Source organism: Spea bombifrons, chromosome 4, assembly GCF_027358695.1.
Source record: "Spea bombifrons isolate aSpeBom1 chromosome 4, aSpeBom1.2.pri, whole genome shotgun sequence".
Lineage (NCBI taxonomy): Eukaryota > Metazoa > Chordata > Amphibia > Anura > Pelobatidae > Spea > Spea bombifrons.
This window is the reverse complement of record NC_071090.1, coordinates 11,329,230-11,341,281: the sequence shown is the minus strand read 5'-3', so window position 1 is coordinate 11,341,281 and position 12,052 is coordinate 11,329,230. Positions and strand designations below refer to the sequence as shown.

The following is a 12,052-nucleotide window of genomic DNA, read 5'->3' as shown; positions in this document are numbered from 1 at the left end:
ATACATAATTTGTTTATAATGGTTTTAAATAATAAGCATGTGTTAGTTATAATGTGACAACACTGAATCAGGACACTTTTTTTCTCAGCTTAGTTTGAGTACCAGCAATGGCAACTTCTATTAAAAGAATAGACCGTACTATATGTATTGTTTTCCTCTTTTTCTACATCGTGGGTATGAAATGATGGTGTATTTGATATGATGCGCATTAAGCTTAGTAATTACTTGTTAAATATCCTCTTTGGCGCCTGGTCACTAAAGGCGTTTCCAGGAGAGTTTAAAAACTCCTAAAATCACTATACAATATAAAGGGCAGACTCTGCAAGAAGAGATGAGCAAGTCCTCCAAAATGTGTAGTTAAATCAGAGAGGAGACCATCAAGAAGTCTACCCCATTACAAACACATTATGCAGGATCAACTCAGACCTTCTGAACTCATAGAGCTTTGTGCAAACTCGTCCAAACACTAGTGACCCTTTTGGCTAGGATTCCACCCAAATCAACTTAAGGACAATGGGCGGTCCCTAAACCCATTGAAAACAATGCATTTTGAGCCTGTACATGTACGGGCTTTGTCATTAAGGGGTTAATACATGACTACTAGTTACCAAGCGTTTATGAAATTAAAATGAAACTTAGAAATCTTCTAAATTCATATTTTAATACACATAGGGGGACTACAACCTCATACAGCTCGAGCATTGAACTAGGCGGCTGCCTAGGGAGCAGGGCTTGTAAGAGATGTTTTATGGTCCTTCCTATGCCTGCAAGCCCTTTCATGTATGAAAAGACGAGCTAGAATCATAGTCTATATCTCAGAATGACCCTCCATGTGACCGAGTTGTCTTTGCACAGTTGAAATATCCAAATCAGTTCCATTAAGGTATGTAGCTCAACAACCCTGTGAAAGAGCAGCAAGAAAGCTACAAGTTGCATCCCCTTGATGTAGACATGTTTTTTTGGTGTCATAGGTTCGGTGTATGTATTTTGCTACAAATGGCAAACAAACTGGTAAATGTCATCTTATATTTTTCTTCAGGCTGTGATGTCCAGTGATTTTGCAATATCCCGCTTCAAGCATCTTAAAAAACTCTTGCTGGTTCATGGACATTGGTGCTACAGTCGACTGGCAAAAATGGTCATTTACTTCTTCTACAAAAATGTGGTATGTTAGCCAATACATGCATCCCTGTATCTAAATACACATCATGTTGTATTTTGGGGTCACAAGACCCGAGTAATATTAGGGTAAACCTTCTAACTTAGCAAAGGCAAAATAGGCACTTGTTCCAAGTAAAGTTGAATTACAAAATGGCACCCACTTATCTGTGTAAAGCCTGTATTCTATATTGTCATTATTTATATTAGAATTTGAAGCTCCATTAGATTCAGCAGAGGATCTTAAAATGCCATTTCATGGTTCGTAGTTGGCTGTGTATGTGAAATACTTCGTAGAGCCGCTTGGCCACCCTGCCATCCATGATCTGGCACATTAGCGGGCACGGTTCATTTGTGATTTACATACAGCACACGCTTACAGATAGAAATTCATTTCAGCTCCCCTATGAACCAGTTGTTAGTATTTAATTTCTATATACCCGTACAGGTCACTCGGTAATGATGCACAGGTGCCCAAAAAACAAAAAGGAACTTTTATTATCCTTGAGAGCAACTTAATGAGTAATATATGTATAGTTACTAATTGCCTACCCCATCCATCACATTAGTGCCAACAATTTGCATACACAAAACATTATTTATGCTGCTCAGAGTTAATTCCCGCAAAAAGATTGTTAATGTAGTAAAATGTGTGAAGATGGAAGAATAAATTGTATTAGCAGCTCGTTGTCTAGGCAACCGTTTTTCTCTCCGCTCTCTTCATATTGCCTAATTTTACAACCGTTTTATTCCAAGCACTGACATCGTGCAAAATAAGCACTTTTTTTTTTTTCTTTTTCTTGCTCAAAGTTTAATAATGCAAGTGATGTGATTACAGAAAATGAATATAATCTGAATAACTGAGCAGTATAGAGATTTGAGTGAAATTTCTTCCGTTTCAAAGAACTATATTAACAGCAAGTAATGAAGTTTTTTTTTTCTTTCCTTATTTCATATTTAATGAAGGGTAAAGACCTGCAACTAAGAAATAATCATGAGATGTTTCATGGTCCTATATTATTGCTTTATAGCAAAGAAACAACTATCTCAATAAGATTCTAATAATCGCTAAATGCCTGGCACAGAAACAAGCATTTTATATCATTTAGTAAATGTGTACATTAAGTCTATGCCTGTGGAACAGCGATATAATACATTAAAACCGCTGCTAGGGTGAACCATACATATCTTGTAATTAGAGCAGGTTGGCCGCCTTCTAGTGTACATTACAATAAAGAGATAATATTGTTGTGAATCCGACGAGACATGTTTCATATTCAAACAAGGTTGGTCTGCTCTGTATGTGCCTGGATTACTCACTAGGGAAGATCCTGACGCTCTCCAGTTTTTGGCCTGCTGGGTAGGAGTTTGGAGGATTGAAGCACCTACACCTAAGTCTACGTCTCGTTCTTAAGCCTCTTCTGTGACCAACTTTAAAGTGAAATATGTTGCAGTCTAGGTCATTAGGGTGTGCGTGCTTCTATAGCTTCACAAATATCCTGGAAAGCTTACAGATTCAGTCAAAGGGTGTGCTCCTGGGATGTTTTATACTCATACGTAGGTTTAGCTATTTAAGAAACATATATCTGATGGCTGATAAGAACCATTGGGCCCATCTAGTCTGCCATTGGGCCCATCTAATATTTCTACACTTATGATTGAAGCTAGACAAGATGTGCATTGAAAGAAAATTATCTTGCATTCTTTGACAGTAACTCGTTCATGGATTCATCAAACATACAGCTTGCTTCACTTTGCGTTGGATCTTTCATGCTTCATATGTATCTTCAATTGGGATCCAGATCTCTTGCAATAACATGGAATCACATATATGGGTTCTTAATCTAACTAATAACACATCAATTGGGGGGGGTATGATCATTATTTTCTCAAAACCAGTACATAGAACAATTGTTTATTTTCTTTCTACCAGGCCTACGTAAATCTGCTTTTCTGGTACCAGTTCTTCTGTGGATTCTCTGGCACCACCATGCTTGATTACTGGCAAATGATCTTCTTCAACCTGTTTTTCACCTCCGTACCTCCTTTGGTTTTTGGAATCATCGACAAGGATGTTTCAGCTGAGACACTTCTGAGTATACCGCAGCTTTACAAGAGGGGGCAACAATCCCAGGTGAATATAACAGATTTCACTTATCAATCTATGGCAAATAGGAAAGACTAAAATGTCGCATTAATAGCTGTAAGGAAATCTTACAGTTTTTCTTTGATTAAGACTACACAAGGCAAACATTGTCTCAGGCAAAGTGTATTAATTTTACATTGCAGAGAAAATTACTTTTGTCCTGTATTTGAACAGCCTTGTAAATATTTTATTGAATGCATTATAGGCTTGCAACATTTATTTGTGACTTAATGGGTTGTAGTACGTTTACCCTTTACGTTGGTGAAGGACAAGGAATCATTGAGTAAAATGGCATTCAGTTAAGCTATTGATCTCTAATGCAAGAGTGATTTAATGCGTCAAATGTATCTATTGTTTTCTGGAACACTGTGTAACTGTTTAGTTTTAAGCTAAAGTTTAAGTATTAAGTTTGTTTGCCTTTGTTCTTAAATGTAAAATTCACTGTATGACACTGATGTCCTGCAAATGTTCGGCGACACCGCCGCCTGCCGACTTGCGAACACCGCCATTGCTTTTCCTTTTTTTGTGGCATTGCTCAGCATTGAACCCTTCACCGCAATAGCCTGAAATGTCCAGTGCCTGAATATGGTGGCTAAAATCAAAACCATGTGTACACAAAAAGGGGGTATTATGAAGCAGAGAAATGTTTTTTGTAGACGTGCCGATGTTTAGCAAAATAAGACAAAACGCCAAAACCTACAATTGGATAATGAAAAAAGTCTGAAGTTTTAGTGTTTTTTGGCCAAATCACCAAGCTCACCTGCCATATCAAAACCGATCAGATCAGGAAAATGTACTATACGTGCAAAATGTACACAAAACTTAAATAGATTCAACTTGAGTGAAAATATTAGACAAAGTGACAGGCCTTCTATACCTGATCCAATTAACCCTTTCAACTGCATACTTTGTAGCATTGAAATTGAATACAGGTATAATTTACATCCAATTTGCATCAAAAGTAAATTTATAAATCAGTAGGTTAGTATATAAAATATCTTGCAATCTGCTTTAATAGACACTAAATCATGTAGAATAAAGATATCCGCGGCACAATCTTCCCTAGTGCCCCGGGAAGCAAAGTATACAAAATGGAAAAGGGAACATGTGCGCTAAAAATTATCAAAACTCTGTGTAAGATATGCAAAAGTAGACACTTATCTCGGCTTGTGTTAAATTATCAGTTCTCCTCCATAAAGCATCAGAACCTCACAAAAAAAAATCCAAATTAAATGCATAGTGCGGTGTTGTCAGCGGATGAAGAAGAACTGACCCTGCTACACAAGCTGAGATAATTTTGGAGGGAACATTTTCTGTCTTACAGTTTTGTATTGTTGGACATTATTTGTGCACATCTTCCCCTAAATTGGTCAAACTAATCCATCAAAGACATTCATTTTTGCAATAGACTTTTAACAACTATTGTGTGTATACCTTTTTGGGGATACATGAAAATTTTAAATGTGCAAAATACTAGTGTTGTGATTGTAGACGCAAATTACAGAAAATGTTATTTTGCAGTAAGCTTTATTTTAACCTGACCTAAACATATTTCTATCCAACAGGATTACAAGTTGTCAACCTTCTGGATTGCTATAATAGATGCCTTCTACCAAAGTCTTGTGTGTTTCTTTATCCCATATTTTGTAAGTATACAACATGATTCTGTAACTGGACAATAAAATAGCATTGTGCAGTTGGCATGTGAAAAAAATAGGGGTTTTTTTTGCTGATAAATAATATAAGCTGTTCCTAACCTGTATCTTAAGTGATGGGCCTTTTGAGCCATTTTATTCCCATTTGTAATATTAAATATTTAATAACATGTCGAATCTTATGGTTGAAAACTCTTTCAGAGCTCTTTATCTGTAAATTTTAGAAGGAGTGGGTGTTAAGTGTATAAAGCAAATCTCCTGCAAAGTGACGATGCAATCTCCATAACAACAATGGAAAATATCTACTAGAAATACTCTTAATTTAAAACCCCAGTGCTATCAATCTTAAGAACACTACTAGATTAACTTTGTATAAAAAAAAAATATACTGTTCTGTTACTCTTCCCCATTTTGTTGTGTTTGACCTTGTTGGGTTACAAGGTTAGAACTCTGGTTCTCTTAGCCTTCTCTGAGGAGAAAGGGCCGAGGACAGGAGTGCTATTCCCGCCATTTTTCATAGGTCCATGTGCTAAAATGGTCCCTGTTTAAAAAGTTACTTTTAAACCAAATATCTCCAAAAACAGTTACACAGACTGACAAACACAATGCGCAAGCTACAGATGAATTTAGCACGTGGATTTGATTATATATAAATACTGCGATATCTTGTAATAGAAGGCCATCATTATCAAGGAAAACTGAAGGCATGTTGTACAAAAGTCTTTGTGCTTCGAATATGGCCTGTACTGTTTTATAACTGCCTTTATTTTATTAATTAAACTATAGACAGAATAAATGTAATGTGAGCTACTATCAGACTTGCATATTTCTTCATTTGGTTGTATTTTTGCTTCTTTATAGACCTATCAAGACACTAGTATAGATGTTATTTCATTTGGTACACCAATGAACACTGCATCCTTGTTCACAATCACACTGCACCTTGCCATTGAAATAAAAACTTGGGTAAGTATTAACAACTTAAAAGTTTATTATTCAGAATCATTTTTAGAGCCATACATTGAATACAAAATATACCATATAAGTACCGGTACTTGCCCACTGGTCACTCCACATGCAATGAATCCTGGAACCCGTTGTTACGTCGTAACTCGCATGACGTACATGTCGGCAGAAAAGTTTCCACTGAAACAGATTGCTTTCCCAATCATTTTAGCTGCATACTTATTTTCCTTTGCTTTTATTGCAAAGTCTTTTGCATTTGATTAAAAGTAAACCACCATAACCTCTATACAAACCCCAGGTCCCAAATAAATAACAGCAAATTATTCTTTGGAAAACATATTTTTATTCTCTCACATGTATGAATTAAGATGCACAAAAATCTTTTCTTTTTGTCATATAACTTACTTGTAATGCTTCACTAATGCGGTTTGTTTTCCATCTGTAGACCTATTTGCACTGGATCACTATAATCGGAAGCATTGTCAGTTATTTTGTAATCTCATTGGTCTACAACGGAGTCTGTGTTTTATGTAATGAGCCTACAAATCCTTACTGGATAATGGAAAGACAGATGTCCGATCCCAACTTTTATTTTGTCTGCATTATTACACCAGTCCTTGCTCTCCTACCAAGGTAAACATGCTTAAAACACTATAATATTTAATATATATATATATATATATATATATATATATATATATATATATATATATATATATTATATATTTTTTTTTTTTTACAATATGATCAAATGTTGCATGGTACAGTTTTACTATGTTACCAGCAGAGGCGTTAAGCTCCTTTGAGCAGGGCCCTCCTCACCTGTTGTCTCTGTGAGTCAAATTGTAATATTACATGCTACTTGTTATGTCCTGTCTACCCATTGTACAGCACTATGGAATTTGGTGCTATATAAAACAAATAATAATAATAATAAGTTGCTGCCCTAGGTCTGACCCAGGGCAGCTACTACAAAAAGAAAGCAATAAGATAGTAGGCCTGGGGTGACAGATCTATCATCTTCTTGCTTTCTTCTTCTTGCTTTCTTCTTCATGTCATATCCCTGTGCTCCGCATTAGACAGTGCTGAAACGCTACTATGGGGGTCTTCACTGACTTATGTAGTGTAACTGTGATGGTTTCAGGACAGGTCTTTGAACTGCCTCATTAAGTGCGCAGCACACAACAGAGGCCAGGGAAAAGCTGCATAGGACAGGGGCCATTCACACTCCCTCCATGTTTTACGATAATTATCCTCTGAGAATGCTTGACCTGTGCCCTTATGTTGTTGGTTTTGTGTATCTACCAAACATATATTGAATATAACTTATAATTGTAAATGTGAAAATATATACAATTTTGTTTAAGCATCTTGCATTGATCAAAAACTTAGCTAATTAAAAATGCTGACTGTATAAACAGTTTGGCAACTAAACCCCATGGAATGTTTAAATGGACGGGTGGCTTTTACCCAAGTTAGCCAAATACCATTTTAAGTGCTCTGTGAGAGGTTGCATCTACCCTGTTCCGAGATATCTGTCATCTGCTGAAGGTCAATATCATTTTATCAGATAGAACTTACAGATGTTTCAACATGTATACTCATGCATTAGGACTGTCCAGGTCTACCAAGTTTCCACCATACATGTAACATATGCATAAGCTTGGGATAATGTTCCTGACACAAGTATAGAATATTCTTTGTTGACTTGCTTCAATATTTAATGTTTCATAAACCTAATTCCTGTATTTTATGTGTTTTGGTAGGTACTTTATTTATGCACTGAAGGGCACATGTAGAACGACACCTATTATTGAAGCACAACATCTGGATAAACTCTGTAAAGAAGAGAGAGACATAAAAATACAACAATGGAAGGAAAGAATGCGAAAGTCTGCACATTGTGTCAACAATGGTTCTTCGGAGCTTGGCAATGCTTCAACGAATAGTATAAATGGTTTAATTGGAACCCCGGAAAGAAAACCACACAATGTTTGTACCATGACCAATGAATATGAGAATTCGCCTCATGGAGTAGGACCCGCAAAATGTGTTAAAGACCTGCTGAGGGACAATACAGAAGACTTTTCTAGAGCTAACCACCGGAGGTCTATTAGTACAGTCACGGTTTAAATATAGACTAGACTGTATTGGGAAAAAATTGTTTAAAAACCAATCCCAATGTGTTTGTACATTTTAGTTGACTGCTGTGCAGCCCATGTTGGGGGAGGGGTAACTGAGATATGCTCAATCACTCCAACTGTGAATTGGTTCTCTCTCTACAATGAAAAGCGAATGAATTTGTTTACAACATAGCACAAAAGGATTTTTTTTAATCCCTTAGAACAGGGGTAAGCAATCTTCGGCTCTCCTGATGTTGTGGACTGCATCTCCCATAATGCTCTTACAGTCATAATGCTGGCAAAGCATCAAGGGAAATGTAGTTCACCACATCTGGAGAGCCGAAGGTTGCCTACCCCTGCCTTAGAAAGTTGGAAAAGAAGACCAGTAAATTACCCAAACTGAATTATGCTCATTCATGCGTGATATCTGAGATGGTGCTATTGACTCTACTGCAGTTAATCTATGCGCTTCTGGACTGTACTGTAAATAACACCTTTACTTAGAATTATAGATGTTTTTCTGGAACGCCCCATTCTCTTTATATCATAATTGGTGCTGAATTGATGGAAATGCCTTTATAATGTGCACAATAATGTTTATTACTTTAGCATATTGTTGTAATGGATTTACAGAACCATGAACTATGAAATCCTAGCATTGAAGTAACTTCTCCTGGTGGATTTTAAACAAATTATAATTTATTTTTTAAAAGATGTTTACGTGCCCACATTTGGAAATGGGACAGAGATTACTAAAGTACACTAAAGAACATTAAATTATGGGAGAAAACTACATTACTACAGTTTTATAAAATGTGAGTTTCCTGCTCCATTTGTGCAAATCAGTACCCTGTATGTGTATCTATGACATGGTTGTAGGTATAATACCTTGTTGCATTATATAACAGCCATATGCACTATAATGCGACTGCACCATATGTGAAAGTTGGGCATTAACAACATACCGAACAATGCGTGTCTGACGTTAAGTTTTAATTTTTACCTGCCTTACAAAAATGCATTTCATTCTCGGTTACATAGTTTACATTAGTTTGTTTTGTGCATTTGTGAATGATCTACACTAGTCCTTAAGAGCAGGTAGTACAAGTCGAGAAGACTAAATGTTAAGTGCCAACTAAAGGAATAGCTGCTATCAAAATGTACCGTGTGGGCAAGGTTTCCATATGGGCCAGTTTTCCCTAGGGCACATATACATTTCACATGTTGCTGACCAGCACATGTTAGACCCTGCCTTATAATATGTGTGACGTATAAACTCACAGTCCGGAATCTGTTACTTCGTTATACATCCCACGTATTGCGGGGGGCAACACTACTTGTGTCCTGGGAAAAGTGCCCGATATGGCAATCCTACCTACACGCCATCTGCTATTTTGAAATGTATGATTTTAAACCTATTTTAAATGTGTTCCTAGCATTTTAATTTACTATGAAGAAATGACTCAAGAATTCCAAAACTGTATGTGAAGATTTTAAAATGTTTATTTATTCTGGGCTAGTATATGATTTTATGTGCTGGTTTACTATTCATTTTTGTGGAATTATACTATTATTGAAAAGAATAAAATATTTTTTTTTAAATTAAATAAAGGGAGCTATTAATTAAGGAAGACATAGACATCCATTTGTAACAGTGAAATATGGACTCATGCACGTCTGGGAATGTATAATGCATACAGAAAAGATCAATAATGGTGTGTGGATAACCTTGCTCCCCAGATACTTATTAATGGATTGGAATCTAGTTTCAATGCCGCTGCACTGTGATCCTGCCTATTACTCACATTAATGGGGAATGGTAGATTGTAGTTGGGTCATACAAAAATGCATTATATGATGTAACATTCATTAAACAAGTAGGGGCAATTTCCTTTCGTTTTATTGTATTGTAAAACCAGTAGCAGTACAATTATTATAGCCCATTAACCAAAACAAGTTGCCTGCATGTCAGCTTGTTAGTCATACCCGCTTTGTGTACTATGTTTAAGTATAATTGTCTTCGTTGATAGCCTATGTGAGCTCTACAAATCAAAAGGACATCACAAAGGCAATCTTAATACAGGTTTCTTTCTGATGACATCACTTATTTTTCTTAAACATGCCAATACTGGTCTCATTCTCAACAGCATCTTTCTCATTCACAACTATCTAATAATAATGCAACTTGTTTCACTAAGGTATTGTCAGTGCCAGCTCATATCCAAGATCCAGAAGTTCTTTTTCTGTGACTGGAGTCTGGTTGACATCTCGTTTTGAGTATCTAACTTACGAGAAACTGGTTGGTCTTACTAGCCACCACTGAGCGAACGCACGTTGTAGCAGCACAATGTTCAGCCCACTGCCTCCAGTAACAAAAACCAGTTTTGATGTCTTCCTGATTTGGGCACCTTGTAACTACAACCTATCGTTATTAAAACAGATTATCTTATCTACATCACCAATAAAGCAGGAGAAAGAGAGAGGGATTCCAAGTGTTTTGAAATTACAGGAGTGTCGACCAGCTGCCTGTATCAGGAAACCTTCTAACTTCTGTTTGAAAATCTTAGGTGTCATTTTAATATGCACATGAGAATTATTATTATATAATAATTATATTATTATATAATTATTATTATTTGTTGGAAAATCATACGATCTCGGTGACAGCTAAAATATTATGTCAATAGAAAGGTGCTGGAAAAGCAGGTTTATCCTCTTATGCTTTAATTTAAATTCAATAGAAAATTTATTATTTTTTAAAATAAACGTACAGCAAAAACTTTGGTTGCTCACTAATAAGGCACTCATTCTTTGCTCTACTTGGTCCTTGGCACTCAAGTGTTGAAACTGTATTTAATAGCCTAGTTGTGTCATTGCACTTTTTCTGTATGCAGGCTTGTATATATGTCTTGTGTGAATACATGAGCCATTAAATTTCTGCAGCGGAGATGCTGCCCAGTCTATCCTTTTATACTTTACCAGCAATTAATCAATGGCCCAATTAATTTTTTGTTTACCATTTTACTAGTGTAAGCTATTAACTGCTTTCCTCAATGCCGCAAAGAGTACTTGAAGTCGTTTCCTCTGTGAACGTATAATTTTATCATGTGATAAATCTGTGTTTTTACATTAAAATATTGAATTGACGATTGCTACAATGTCCTAGAATATCAAATTGGTGAAAGCAAATTGCTTTTGTTTTAATGTGAAGAATACAATTGCATTTTAGAACGGGGGTGTTGTGATTAACATATACATTGACATCATGCAGCCCTCGAGCTGTTATTGAATCGCATCTCCCATGATGCTCTTCCGACCTTTTGACTCTCTGGGCATAATGGGAATTTTAGTTCCACAACAGCTGGAGGACCAGTCCTGGTTTAGAACATTTCAACAACAAACCTCATGAACGTTATAGTCGGGAAGAAAAATTGTAAATGTTCCTTGGAAGCAAATAAAATGTTCCACCATGTGGTTTAGTGGTATCGCAGAGAAAAGGAACCAAATTGAAAGCCATTTTTGCCATGTTCTATACATATGGGTATGTCATTAGCATAATATGCACATTATTATTTATACTCGAGACATCTTTATTGAATTCTGGCTAAGTAACAAGTCCACTTTAAATAGAATGCCGTTTGTACACTTCCGTTAATCCTTTTTTTAAGGTTTTTGCATTTGTGAATTCTGAGCAGGATTGTTTTTAGATCATATTGGCATACGTGTATTTTATTTTGCCTGCTGTTCTATTCTACAAACTGTGTTGTGCCAACTCAGAAGGAGAAACCTGCCAGTATTTGCCCTTCCTAATGCATAATGCGGTGAGATCTCATTGCAACTGACAAACAATTCACTGTTTAGTAAATATGCCCCGAAACGTTAAACTATCAAAACATTAAACTGTGTTATTAATTAACATAATCTCCCATTACAAGTGTTAACTCGGAAATGTTTTAATTTTTTTGTATTTATTTTTATAATTCATGGAATGTGTTGGATCATGT

The 12,052-nt window shown here is 36.0% G+C and overlaps 1 protein-coding gene across 1 annotated transcript in view; it reads left to right on the top strand.

The window, feature by feature from the left end:
• ATP10B (ATPase phospholipid transporting 10B (putative)) overlaps positions 1-8,058 on the top strand; it is a 124,783-nt gene extending 116,725 nt beyond the window's left edge. The window contains exons 18-23 of the mRNA XM_053462249.1: positions 1,040-1,165; positions 3,092-3,292; positions 4,870-4,950; positions 5,821-5,925; positions 6,371-6,558; positions 7,692-8,058. Of these exons, the coding sequence (XP_053318224.1) occupies positions 1,040-1,165; positions 3,092-3,292; positions 4,870-4,950; positions 5,821-5,925; positions 6,371-6,558; positions 7,692-8,058 (1,068 nt within the window). The remainder of the gene's footprint in view (positions 1-1,039; positions 1,166-3,091; positions 3,293-4,869; positions 4,951-5,820; positions 5,926-6,370; positions 6,559-7,691) is intronic.
• Positions 8,059-12,052: the final 3,994 nt, after the last annotated feature.